This window comes from Nothobranchius furzeri, chromosome 2, assembly GCF_043380555.1.
Source record: "Nothobranchius furzeri strain GRZ-AD chromosome 2, NfurGRZ-RIMD1, whole genome shotgun sequence".
In the NCBI taxonomy this organism is placed as follows: domain Eukaryota; kingdom Metazoa; phylum Chordata; class Actinopteri; order Cyprinodontiformes; family Nothobranchiidae; genus Nothobranchius; species Nothobranchius furzeri.
Window position 1 is genome coordinate 1,307,857 of NC_091742.1, and position 12,476 is coordinate 1,320,332.

General features: G+C 35.9%; 1 protein-coding gene across 2 annotated transcripts in view; it reads right to left on the reverse strand.

Annotated features, from left to right (window-relative positions):
* Positions 1–2,674: 2,674 nt before the first annotated feature.
* si:dkey-71h2.2 (low density lipoprotein receptor adapter protein 1) overlaps positions 2,675–12,476 on the reverse strand; it is an 88,100-nt gene continuing 78,298 nt past the window's right edge. Inside the window, exons 4-10 of one of the 2 annotated variants that reach the window (XM_054747874.2) lie at positions 9,380–9,494; positions 8,557–8,629; positions 8,346–8,432; positions 7,070–7,227; positions 6,647–6,681; positions 4,678–4,706; positions 2,675–2,888 (exon numbers count right to left, since the gene is read on the reverse strand). In XM_054747874.2, coding sequence (XP_054603849.2) covers positions 2,842–2,888; positions 4,678–4,706; positions 6,647–6,681; positions 7,070–7,227; positions 8,346–8,432; positions 8,557–8,629; positions 9,380–9,494 — 544 coding nt within the window. In that variant the 3' untranslated portion in view covers positions 2,675–2,841. The remainder of the gene's footprint in view (positions 2,889–4,677; positions 4,707–6,646; positions 6,682–7,069; positions 7,228–8,345; positions 8,433–8,556; positions 8,630–9,379; positions 9,495–12,476) is intronic. The other variant, XM_015947144.3, reaches the window with a different exon arrangement.

Consider the following 12,476-nt stretch of genomic DNA (forward strand, 5'->3'; position numbering starts at 1 on the left):
AAAAGAGATAAATATGTATATATAGATAAATAGTAATCAGTTAAAAGCTAAGCTAAAAAGGTGGGTCTTGAGCCTATTCTAGATATGTGTATGTTTTATTTCTGTATATCGCAATCTAATAAATGTGTTTTAGAATCAAGATTTGCCTTTTTTTTCTCAATAATTGTTACCTTGTTTATAGGTTTCACATGTGGAATTGTAATAATTTCACCAATTTGAGGAAGCCACTTGTGTGTGTGTGTGTACATATCTTATTATGGTAGCTGTTAGCTCATCAGTTAGAATTAAAGTATTTTTCCAAATTATTGGCAATTTAAAATATAAATAATAAGTGTAGAAAAGCCACTCAGAAGTCAGTGACGAAAGCTTTTTTTCATATATATGCTAAAACAGTGCAAGCTGGGGCAGTTAAATGACAATTATTTGAGCCCAAATCAGAGGAAATTTTTGATTTTTACACCTCATGAAACTGACCTTGAACCTCACTGTCAATGGATCATCTAAAACATTTCATGAGCCGTTTTTCACGCTTAATACACAATTCAAATGGCAGTCACGCTAGTGTTGCAGCCAGTCAGGAACGACACAATGCAACGAAGCTTCATGGCGTAACCTGATAAGCCATCCAATTATTCTGCAGCAGATGTCATGACAGCATAGAAACAAGGCTACCTCCCTCCGTCACAACGATTCTCAGTTAGGATGGCATGAATACAAACACACACACACACACACACACACACACACACACGGAGTGAGAGAGACTACGTTAGTCACACTCGGCCAGATTATTAAACCCTTTTGAAAATGTTAAAAATAAACTTTGTTGTCTGGGTTTATAATAAGATCCTGATTTCCACTCAGGAAGCAGGACAGGATGGTTTTAAATGTGAAGGTCATTTACGTAATGCATTTAGAGCACTAATAATTGTTTTTAGAAAATAAATAAATCCTTGCAGCAAAATAATCCACACAAACTGCCATCTGTACAAGTTGGCCTGATAACACAAGCAGCTGCACGTTCACATCAAGAAAGAAAAAGTTACAAAAACAGAGTTGTGTAAAACCCTGATTCTACCTCATTTATATATTTTAAGCCTAAATACAGCTTTAAAAAAAGACAAGAATACACACGGGTCTTGTACTGAATCAAACTGGAACCTCATTGTCATCACTTTTCTTTATCAGTGACACCATCTTTATGTTCAGTGACGACTGATTAAAGGGGATGATGATTAATAGGGTCATTATAAAAACTATTTCTGTCACATAGTAATGCTGATGTACTTAACATGGAAGATTAATGTTTTTTTCCTCAATATTAAAAGGCGCATCCATGAAAATGGAAATTTTATCAAGCAAGACATTTTGTATATTCATTCTTTTACCAGGAGTAACACTGTTTATGACTTTAGTTATTGTAGTTCTCGGATTGAAATAAATCAATTTAAATATGGAAAGTAAAAATATTTTACATAAACTGAAAAAGAGTGCAAATTACAGACAAAACAGACCGTTTTTAAAGATTAATGCTAGATTGATAACTTAAAAGGACATTAGAGCTATTGGAGATTAGAAAAGAGAGGAAGTGATACAGAAAAATTGAAAAACCAAAAATTATTTTCCAAAATTCCAAAATGAATGTGAGTTACATAAAACACTTGGATACTCAATGATTTTGCAAAGTTTAAAATTTACCAAACAATAAGCCAAAGTTACATTTTCAGAAATTTACAAAAAGAAAACAAATATTTTCGGGTGCAGATTTGTCAAAATAAAAAGCTGAAAATGATCTGAGATTAAAGTGATACGTTTACAAAGGGGAAAGCACAAAATCATTACCTTTTTAATCACTTTTGGATTTCTTAAAGCACCTGGTGATTTTGATCTTGAAAGATAAATGCAACCCTAACCCTAATTCATGACAATATTGTCATAATTAAACAAAACTTCATCACTTCACCCTGGTTCTGCAAATTTGTTTTTTATCTTTAGATTTTGATATTTCTGTTTATTTATTTGCCAGGTGTTTGAGCCTCCAAAGCCTAATTCTCTCTGGCTGAAGTGGCTTCATAAATATGAAATAGTTTTTACTGAGCTTTGGTTCAGCAAACCACAGCTTTCAACAACATGTCATTTAAAAAAACACTTCAGTACACTTAGTGTTTCTCCACAAAAACGTCATTTTGCAAATTTTGATCTTGGACTCAAAGCTGAAATAAATAAATAAATAAATGAATGAATAAATAAATAAATAATCTGCATTTAAAAACAACAACTGATCTAAGTAATGAGCTCACATATTGGGATGCTGGAGCCAAAACATTAATTAATATAATCTGATAATGACAGATGAAGTAACTCATGAAGGCCACATGACCTTTCAAATAATAAATTCACTTCCTATATGATAATGTTGTTAAAAACAAACTCCAAAGCAGAGTACATGTATAAAATCCTCATTGATACAGAGCTGTTTTGCACATTTTATCTGGCAGTTTTATAAAATTACAACCATAGATTGCTGTTTACACATAACATGGAGCATGTTGGAGCAGTTTATATATATATATATATATATATATATATATATATATATATATATATATATATATATATATATATATATATATATATATATATATATATATATATATATATATATATATATATATATATAAGCAGCCTCCCTGATTTAGTTCTTGCTTGAGACTATATTCAGTGTTGCTTTGCTTTCCCCTTGAGGACTGGAGTATTTTTTGTGTGAAATTTTAGGGCAATTGTTGCCACTTTGTGTGCTGCAGACAGGAAACTGTCTCTCTGAGGAGACCTCCGGAGGACTCAGAGCTGCATCACCAGAGACGGATTTGGAGAGGGGCTCGACCAGCCTGGCAGAGATGGAGAAAAACAAAACAGAGGAGTAAAGTGTTGTTGCAGAGGTCGGAAACCTTCCATTTTCATCCAGAGGATAGGATTTCAGGATTGGGTTTTAAAAAAGGGGCAAAAGTCTAGAGTTTATTGTGAGAAGTAATCAGAAAGACATTTAGCTTTTTATCTATAAAAAGATTTCTGGGAAAAATAACTTCTGGCATTAAAGGCATTTGTTTCGTGTCATTTCTAATGAAAATTGATGCTAAAACCAAAAGCAGATGATCAAAAAAAGAGGTTAATAAATGTGATTTAATCTGGATTAAAGATTAAACTGTTCTTAACTTTGATGATGAAAAAGGCCAAAATTATCATATATTTATTAGGAGTAGGAATTCAATGCATTAATTATGATGAATTAATTAGAAAAAAACATGTTAAAAATGTACCCCTTTGAACTTGAGCGTCCTCCAATTAGGGGCCGTAAAAGTTTAGTATCACAGTGTATGCCCTACATATCAATAAACATCATCAAGCTGCACCTCTAACAAGACTGCAGAGCCTGAACCATATAAATATTTTTTACATGCTCCAAACAAAAATACTTCTACAATTAAATGTATCATAATACATCGCTCTTCATGACGAAAAGAAAGGAAGACATTTTTTTTTTATCGTTTTGTAGTTGCTAGAAAGCGGGCAGCCAGTGCCTTTATTCATGTGAACTTTGTTAGAACATGAGGGACAAGCATTCACACAGCATTCATCTTGTAACCCTCAGCAGAACTTCCCCTGAACTCTACACTACACCTTAATGTATATTAGCAGTGTCGTGCTGCCACCTAGTGTTCAGTTCACTATCCAACATTTACAATATTCCATGTCCATTTACACTTAAATCAAAAAACACGTACTAGTATTTACACATCCTAACAAATCCCACAATGGTTACCTTTATAATGAAACGAAAGTAATCTAATAGATCTTGTGGTTACAGAAATATACTTATCGGTGTGGGTTTTTTATTTTAAAAAATTGCTTGCAGTTTGTCTAAACTGATTAAAATGTGATTAATCATGATTAATTAATTACAAAGCCTATTAAATTAAATTAAATAATTAGGTTTTTTCCCATTGAGTCCCAGCCCTAGTATTTATATATTATTATTGTTACTGTTATTATTGTTATTATTATTATTATTATTATTATTATTATTATTATTATTATTATTATTATTATTATTATATGTTTAAGATAGTAACAATGATTTTTAATTTTTTCTTTTGCTTTTGCAAGTATGTGTTTCCATGGGATTAATTGGTAGTTAACTATTAAAATTCACATTTAATAAAAAATTGGCTTAAAATTCCGCTTAAAGTTCTGTTATCAGTTATCACGCAAGTTTTCTATCCAAAGAAACCAAGCCAACAATGACTTGTCAGTGTTTTTTTTAGCAATCCTCATGCTGAGCAAGTACGTAGCGACAGTACAGAGGAACACTCCCCTTTAACAGGAAGTAGTTTTTTTCTGACAAACATTGAAATACATGATCTACAGGAAACAGTGGAGCAGGAAAACACTTGTAGGATGAAGTTTTTCATAATGTTTCAGTAGTGATATAATTTTCGATTTATTGTTTTCTTCTATTTGAACTCCTACTATTTATCTTGCAAAAGGAATAAAACAGTTCTATTTGTTAGCATTTTTGCTACAACAAAAAGAAACAAAAGCAAAAGATAGTAAATAAATTAAAGAAACAAAGATTTAGATTTTGGGTTGATTGATGACGAAATACAAACCATCACTTACCCGATTCTGCCTCCTCTACCTCCATGTTGCTGTATATCAATAAAGAAAATATAAAAACAACATGATATATTCAAATAAAAATTAGAAAGAGAAGAACTGTGGACACAAATTAAAAGGTTAATTTATTTCCGTATTCCAGGAACTGCATTCTAACCCTAAACTAAAGGTTGGAGGTCTATTTACATTAAGTCTCCTCTTGCAAAAAAGAAGAATAATTCCATTGTTTAAATTTGCTTGTTTAGTTCTTGGACTATTTGGATTGTGGGAATTAAGATGATTTACTGGTGCAGCTGCAGCTGGAGATGCTAAACTATCAAGATTTGACCTCTGGAACCTTGAGTGCTTCAAACATCCAATTAGAGATTTAAGAGGTTTAAGGTGGACTTCCCCAGAAAATAAAAGGTGCAGCATGTTTAAATGTTCCAACGTATTCATAGTCAGAATGAACTGATATAATGTGTTTTTAAAATGTTATAGCTTAGATCCTTTTAGACAGTGTTCAGGGCTAAGTTGCATCATGTTTTGACATCATTTAATTTGATTTTCTCTCCAAAGTTTCTCTTTATATGATTTATTTTGTGACCATTTATGTCATCTGTGCTGCTGTTTCTTCTATTTATGAGGTCCTTTTAGTTTATTACACCCTCAGTGCAGCATTGTATTATATTGCTGTAACAGCTCTGACACTTGATGAGATCCAGAATAGAATTTATCCGCCAACTCTCTTGGGAATGTTTGCTTTAAAACATCAAACCTCTTTGATGCTTCCTCCATAAAAGTCCAATTAAGCATTTTAAGTTTAATTCTCAGTCCTTTTGAAAATTCCTTAAAGTCAGGTCCAGCACTTTCTCACTGCTGCACAGAACACAGTCACATTGTTTTACCATCAATCTCCATCCAGCTAGCTAACACGCTGACAGTCTGTCACAACAAACAAATCGGTTTCCTCAATGAGTCGCCACAAGTTGAGATGGGTGAGTCCATGTGAGGGGCAACAGGGAGCAGTTCTAAGGCTTTTAGTAGGGATGTCCCGTTCCGACATCTATGTCCTTGGGCAAGACACAATCCCCGTTGCCTGCTGGTGGTGGTCGGAGGAGCCTGTGTCGCCAGTGCTCGGCAGCCTCGCTTCTGTCAGTGCACCCCAGGGCAGCTGTAGCTAAATCATAGCTCATCCCCACCAGTGTGTGAATGTGTGTGTGAATGAGTGAATGACTGATTGTGTTGTGAAGTGCCTTGGGGGGTTGCAGAACCCTAAGAAGGTGCTATTCAAATACAGGCCATTTACCATAAAGCCAAGTTAAATGGATCATTGGGGAAAAATAATTATTAGAATTTGTCAAAAAATGTCACATTTGAACATTAATAGTTTGGATGAACATGTAATTAATTCAGTCATTTTGTGTGTATTTATGCATAGGGTGTTATTGACGTTATGACCTTTAAACCCACCTTGAACTGTAAAAATAAAAGGTTTTGTCTCAAAATTTGTGTGATGTGTAATGTTTGTCTCAGAGAAAAGTGGGCACTGTCATACATTCAGTGTGTAATTCATTGTGTTCCCTTTAGACGATTGTGTTTTCAGTTTTGCTCTTCAGTGTTCTTTCCATGCTTGGTAGTGTTCACCCAAAGGCTACTTGTGTTTAAGCAATGAGTGGTATGTGTGTGTCATGTGAAAATGTGGCTGTGTTTACCAAATGAAAACACGTGTTCCATTTTGGGAACATGTTACGATATGTGGTGGCAGGGTTTTGTTGCAAAGGGAAGCCACGGTTTAGGGTTTTGTGTGTGCAGTTTAGAAAGAAACGTACAGTTTTGAAAAACGTGTTTTAGCAATCGAAAAAAACTGTAAAATCCCAAAGAAAGTGAGATCATCAGACAAAATCTTCACAAGAGAGCGTTCACATCTCTGTATCCACAAACTGAATTTTCTTCAATAAATAAAGGTTTTCCATATTTTTCTTTTCTTTACCTTGAGAATGGGATGTCGAGTCCATCCTCCACATCCTGTTGAGTCAACACACACATAGAAATGTCAGAATAAAGTCCCAAATAAACAGCAGTTCGTCAGAAAATAACAATTTAACCCAACCCCTGTTTTAATTGTTATTTCTGATCCACATAAAAGATCTAATATAACTAATACAATCACCGAGATTAAAAGACAATTTCTCTCAAAAGTAAAATTTTGTTAAAAACAAACCAGCAGGAACGGATACAGACCAGTATATAGAAGGGATACGATGCCACCTAGTGTTGAACATCACTAACTGACCACAAGGATGTTTAATGGTTGAAATTTCATCTATAGACCTTAAATGAAGTTGAAGTCTCTGAACAAAGCATTAACCAACAAGATCAACACAACCCTAAACGCTAAAAATGTGCGACCCACCCATGAGTCGTGTTTGATCGGCCGCCGTCGAGTTGGGTTGCAACGAGGTGACGGTGAGCCGAGGGACGCAGAGAAGAAAGGCCCTCGGAGCCTCTCCTCCATCCCGATGGATTTACACGCAGCTGGGTGTGAGGGGGATGAAAGGTGTGGGAGAGAGGCTGACAAAGCAGGAGAAGCATGAAGCGGTGGCACGAAGAGGAGCAGGAGACAATTGGGAAGAAAAAGACAGAACACATAAAAGAGGGGAGACTTGGTGCAATCTCATCTCAGAAACTTCTCTTATGTTTTTCTCCATCCTTTAACATTTCTCTTGCAGTGAATTCCTCCAGAAGTCCAAAAGGTCTCAGTTTACAGCAGGTAATTAAGTCTCATCCTGTGACTGTTTTCAGGAGGCAGATACATTTTTACCTATAAATGTCACTGCCGTTGAAGGCCACTTAAAGTCTAATTGTAGTCATAATGAGATGATTTTGTTCTCAGTGTGAATGAGATGGGATGTTTGAATCCATGTGAGAGGGAGTCCAGAAACCAGCTTCATTAGGGTGAACTGGTAAAGGTCATAAAAAGAATCAGTAGACTTCCCCATGAATAAAACATAAATAATAATAATAAATAAATAAAATCCCAAGGAATCTGCATCTATATAAGTACAGATTTCAATAAAGATGTATGTTTTACATAATAATCGGTGGTCCTTCAGTGACCTTGTAAACATTCAGTTGAGTAAAAGACAGGCGCTGCATGCGAACAGGCAAGGCAGGCAATTGCTTGGGGCCCCCAGGTCACACGGGGGCCCCAGTGTGCAGGTAATATTTGCCATTTCACAGCACAGTTGGCTGACTAACAAGGCCCTTTCCCTCTGAATACTAAGCCATAGACCACAAACACACATTCACACATACTTGTCTCTGTATCTTTATGGGGACTCTCCACTGACTTCCATTCACTTTTGGAACTCCACTATGTCTAATCCATATCCTAACCTTAATTGATGCTGTTCTACTCCTAACCCTAATCTAAACCAAAAGTTAATTCACTCCATACCTCTAAAACCAAAAATGAAGAAAAAGAAACACACACACACACACACACACACACACTTGGATTACTACACTTGTGGGGACCTGCCATTGTCACTGTCATAGTGGTGGCCTACGTTGCAGCTTAGACCTGGAAAAATGTCCCTAAAATGCAGTGTACACACACACACACACACACACACACACGCTCGCGCGCACACACACACACACACACACACAAAACAAAATCATCGTACCTGTTGGAACACACTGCTTCTCTGTCATCTCCATCTGTCCTCCACTAGCAGCACAGGAACAACAGGTCCTGGCCTTCTTGCTTTTGTCTGTAATCACAGAAAACATTTTCAAAACCATCAATTCGATCAGAAATTTTTGCCAGTTTGGTTTTTAAATAAACAGTTATTAGTTACATAAAATCCTCCCCAACACTTTGTTGAGGACTCTTACCTTCCTGAGCAACCTCCCAAAGATCCAGAGCTACTTTAAAAGCCTGAGCTACTGTTAACGTCACTGCCTGAGCCTGGAGGGGGACAGAGAGCAAAAAATCCAAAGTTAAAAACAAACATAACAAAATAAACACCCGCATAGGCTGATATTTATGCTATGAACATCATCAGATTTGTTTTATTAATTCTAATCTGAGGTTTTGCCATATTACATGTTTTGGATTTTATACCATTCAGTGGAGAAACCAATCTGTTTGTGCAAAGTCTCCTTAACCCTGCTGAGAACTTCCAACAATTTCTGGATAAATGATAATTATATTTGTATAAATTTATTTTAAAAGAAAAGAAAGATATTTCTAATCCAATCAAAATAAATAAATGAATAAAATAAATAGACTAAATAAGCCAAGAAAAAAATCCCACACTAATTCTCTATTTGTATTTGTAATAAGAAAAAGACAAACATGAGAGCTCTACTCACAGGAACCTCATCTAAACTGTTTATACAAATTCTGCTCTTTAATATGAAATATATAAATCTACATAAATGTGACTGATTCGAAATTATTTTAAAAAAAGCACAGAAGGATTAAGCTTTAGGATTTAAATAATTTGGCTGTAGGCTCCTATAATGAATCAAATGCACTTAACATGTCAACATGGTAATGGCCACAATGTGGCGCCAGATACCAAAATATTTATATTCTATTTAAGGTTTGGTTATTCTTGGAATAATTATTTGACCATCCAGCTCAGGAGTAAAGGTTTAAAAGCTCCCTATAGCTGCTGACTGATACGTTTATGGAGTCTATGATTTTACTCACAATTTTTCTCTTTTGGCAGAGAAAGGCGTGACACTGAAGAGTCTCATTAAACTGACTCTGAGAGACGTAGGCGAACACCTTATCCTGAGTTTTATCTGCTGTGCAGTATGAGATTCTGGAAGATAAACAGAGAGACAAAATAAAGGAGAACATTATGTTATTTTAATTTTTATCATAATGTACTTAATAATTGTCAATTCATGGTGATAAATGATCAGTTGTCCCAAAAACAAGTTCCACAGCAAAGTAATATTTTGTATCTTCTATCAAAAACATTCATGAATAAACTTCCCAAATAAAAACAAACCTTTAGTCCAAGAATACGGACTCATTGCTGAGACAGGAAAAAAAACCTAAAAGCATAATAATAATAATAATAATAATAATAATAATAATAATAAAAGCATACCAAAACATTTTTAATCCCATAACTGAATGATTTGCTTTGTCAGAGGCAGTATTGATCTGGAGCTGCCGTGCCTCTCTGGGGTTACCTGAACCAGCATTGTGCATCATGCTGGGTGCTTTAAATAGATGTGTAAACGAGCCACGGCAAGTGATGCACTTGACCTTTGTCTCTATACAGACTTTATCTGAGGCTGCACAAGGACAGCTGGGGGCCTTGTCTCTTCGTACAGCAGGTTTAAGCCTGAAAACGCTCATATGAGACCTTTATTTCCCCCAAAGCAGAACTGATCAGAGACTTCAAAGGTGTATGAAATAAGAATGGCACCTTGTGGTCAGATTTGGGTACTGCAGTCCATGCATCAAAACAAACAAGTTCTCTCTGAGCCACTGTAGTCAGCTATGAATCAGCGCGAAGAGACTATAGATAACAAGTGACGAGGCATACACAGTTAGTTGAAAACTAGATAACTGTTTTGTGATTTAAAAGTAGCTAGAGATGATTTTAGCGTTGTTAGCTCAACGTTAGCCTCTCTTTCATAGATATTAGAGTAAAACAAAAATGGATGTTGTGGCTTCTTAGGGTTACGGAAAATGATTCACGAACCGTAGTATGCAGCAATTAGCTGAAGTTAGGGTGTGCATGTGTTTCCAGCGGCTGTGAAGCGTTTGGAACTGTTCCAGAAGCATGGGGGTGCGTGTCTCCGTTTAACTTACGCTTTGGGTCTATCTTGCTAAGCTTCCAGAACTCGTCAAACTCTGCAGTTCGGATCAGACCACATAGGAAATTAAACACAAAAGCAGTGTAAAACATCTGAAAACTTTCAAAATAAAAGTTGCATGCAGATTTCCAGTTGTTTAGCTAATAAACAAAAAGAACATCACTGCCTGTGACACATCCGCTGCTGAGGTAAACTGAACATAAATGAAAATCCTTGCTTGTTATCGCGTGAACTGTCAAAATCACACATGGCCTTGGAATTCTCTCGTGATTTTGTGACCTCATGGGACTAGTTCCCTGGAACACTTTCACGTCTGAAACACTCGTGCTGAGCAGCTGGAAAACCAGGATTAGATTAACAAAAGATACCTTCTGGATTCCTCATTTTACTGGCTCCTTTTCTGTCCACAACACTGCTGCTTTTTACCAGCCAGTGTTGAATTAAAAATGCTGGAGCACTGTTTTTGTTGAAGATTTGGCAACCTTGCAGGCTCACATATGGTTGACTCTGGAATCAGGAAGTATGGGGGCTAGACAGACTGTAAACAAAGACTGCGTGCCTCTTTGGCTTTTGGCCTGAGAAGGACTATGACCATCTTTCCAACATGATTGAGACATTAGACTGTTTAGTGATAATTTCCCTGTTAAATTCTTACTTATTGCACCTTTAAAGGACCAGATGAATCTATTCAGCTCTACGTGGATCAGAGTATAATCTACCATCATTACAGCAACATGTAAACTGTGCAAAAAAATTTAAAAAGAGGGATTTGTGGAGCCTCACTTCAAAGAGGAGGGGGAGGGGGTGAAAAATGAAGTAATTTTTCAGATCAACTAACAAGCATGAAATCAGCGGCGCTCACATCTCCTTCTCAGATTGTTTGGCTGGCTTGCAACACTGATGCATGACCCACATAGCAATGCCCGGGACACACAGCTCTCCCCTCACCCTCCTACTTCCATTTGGGGATGGGATTGCATGAATATGAACAGAGAAAAAGATTTTTGACCTCTTTAAGGCTGAAAATCAAGTGGGGTGTTACCAACAACTCAATATAATCTCAGTAAAAAGTTAATATCTAATGACGGTTTTCCACAACTTGACAAACTGCAAGAAAAAATACCAAATGCCACTAAGATGAGGAAGAAACATGACAGACAGGCAACAGATCTGAATATGAAAGGCAAATAATTCTTGTTTTAATTAGATTTAAAACAATTTTATATGTAATACCAATTTTCAAGTTGCTTTGATTTCATCCCTTTGGATTAACACACCTGACTGCATTTCACTGACATTTTTTAGATGGTTGCATTCCATTGCTGCAGCTTAACATGTTGGCTGTTGTATAAAAATGTCTTTTAAATGGAACGCAGCCCCTATTAATACACCTATACTTCCCCTTTTTTTCCAACAGCTGAGGCATTCCAGGTAGCCTTTCAGCATTGTGTGCACCAAAAAGCAACATGATGGTTACAGAAAGGGGTAAAAATTACATATTTAGTGCTCGTGTGTCCTAAATATTAAACAAAAGATCAGTACGCTTAGGATGTTTTTAAAGAGTGCAAAGAAGTAGATAAAAATGTAACAACTTGCTAAAATAAAGGGTTTGGACTGCAGAGCAGCTGAGGAAGCAAAACATATGTTCATGTGCAAAATGAGGAAATGGGTCAATGCACACACACTTCACGAGTGACTGGCCAGCATATCTAATTACTGTCTGCACATCAGAAAGAATCTGTGACATCAGCAATCAGTTGAGTATAAAATCACATAATGGTTGCATATAGCAGTAGAAAACTTGGAAACGTGAGCATACGGCTTAAAATTAAAATATCATCAACCTATATTTGACAATTTCATAGATTATACTTTTGAAAAAAACCCTCCAATTTTGACAAAGAAGTTACCAAAAAAATTCAATAAATATATTTATGTGACAAGACTTTGTGTCATATTCACAGTTGTGG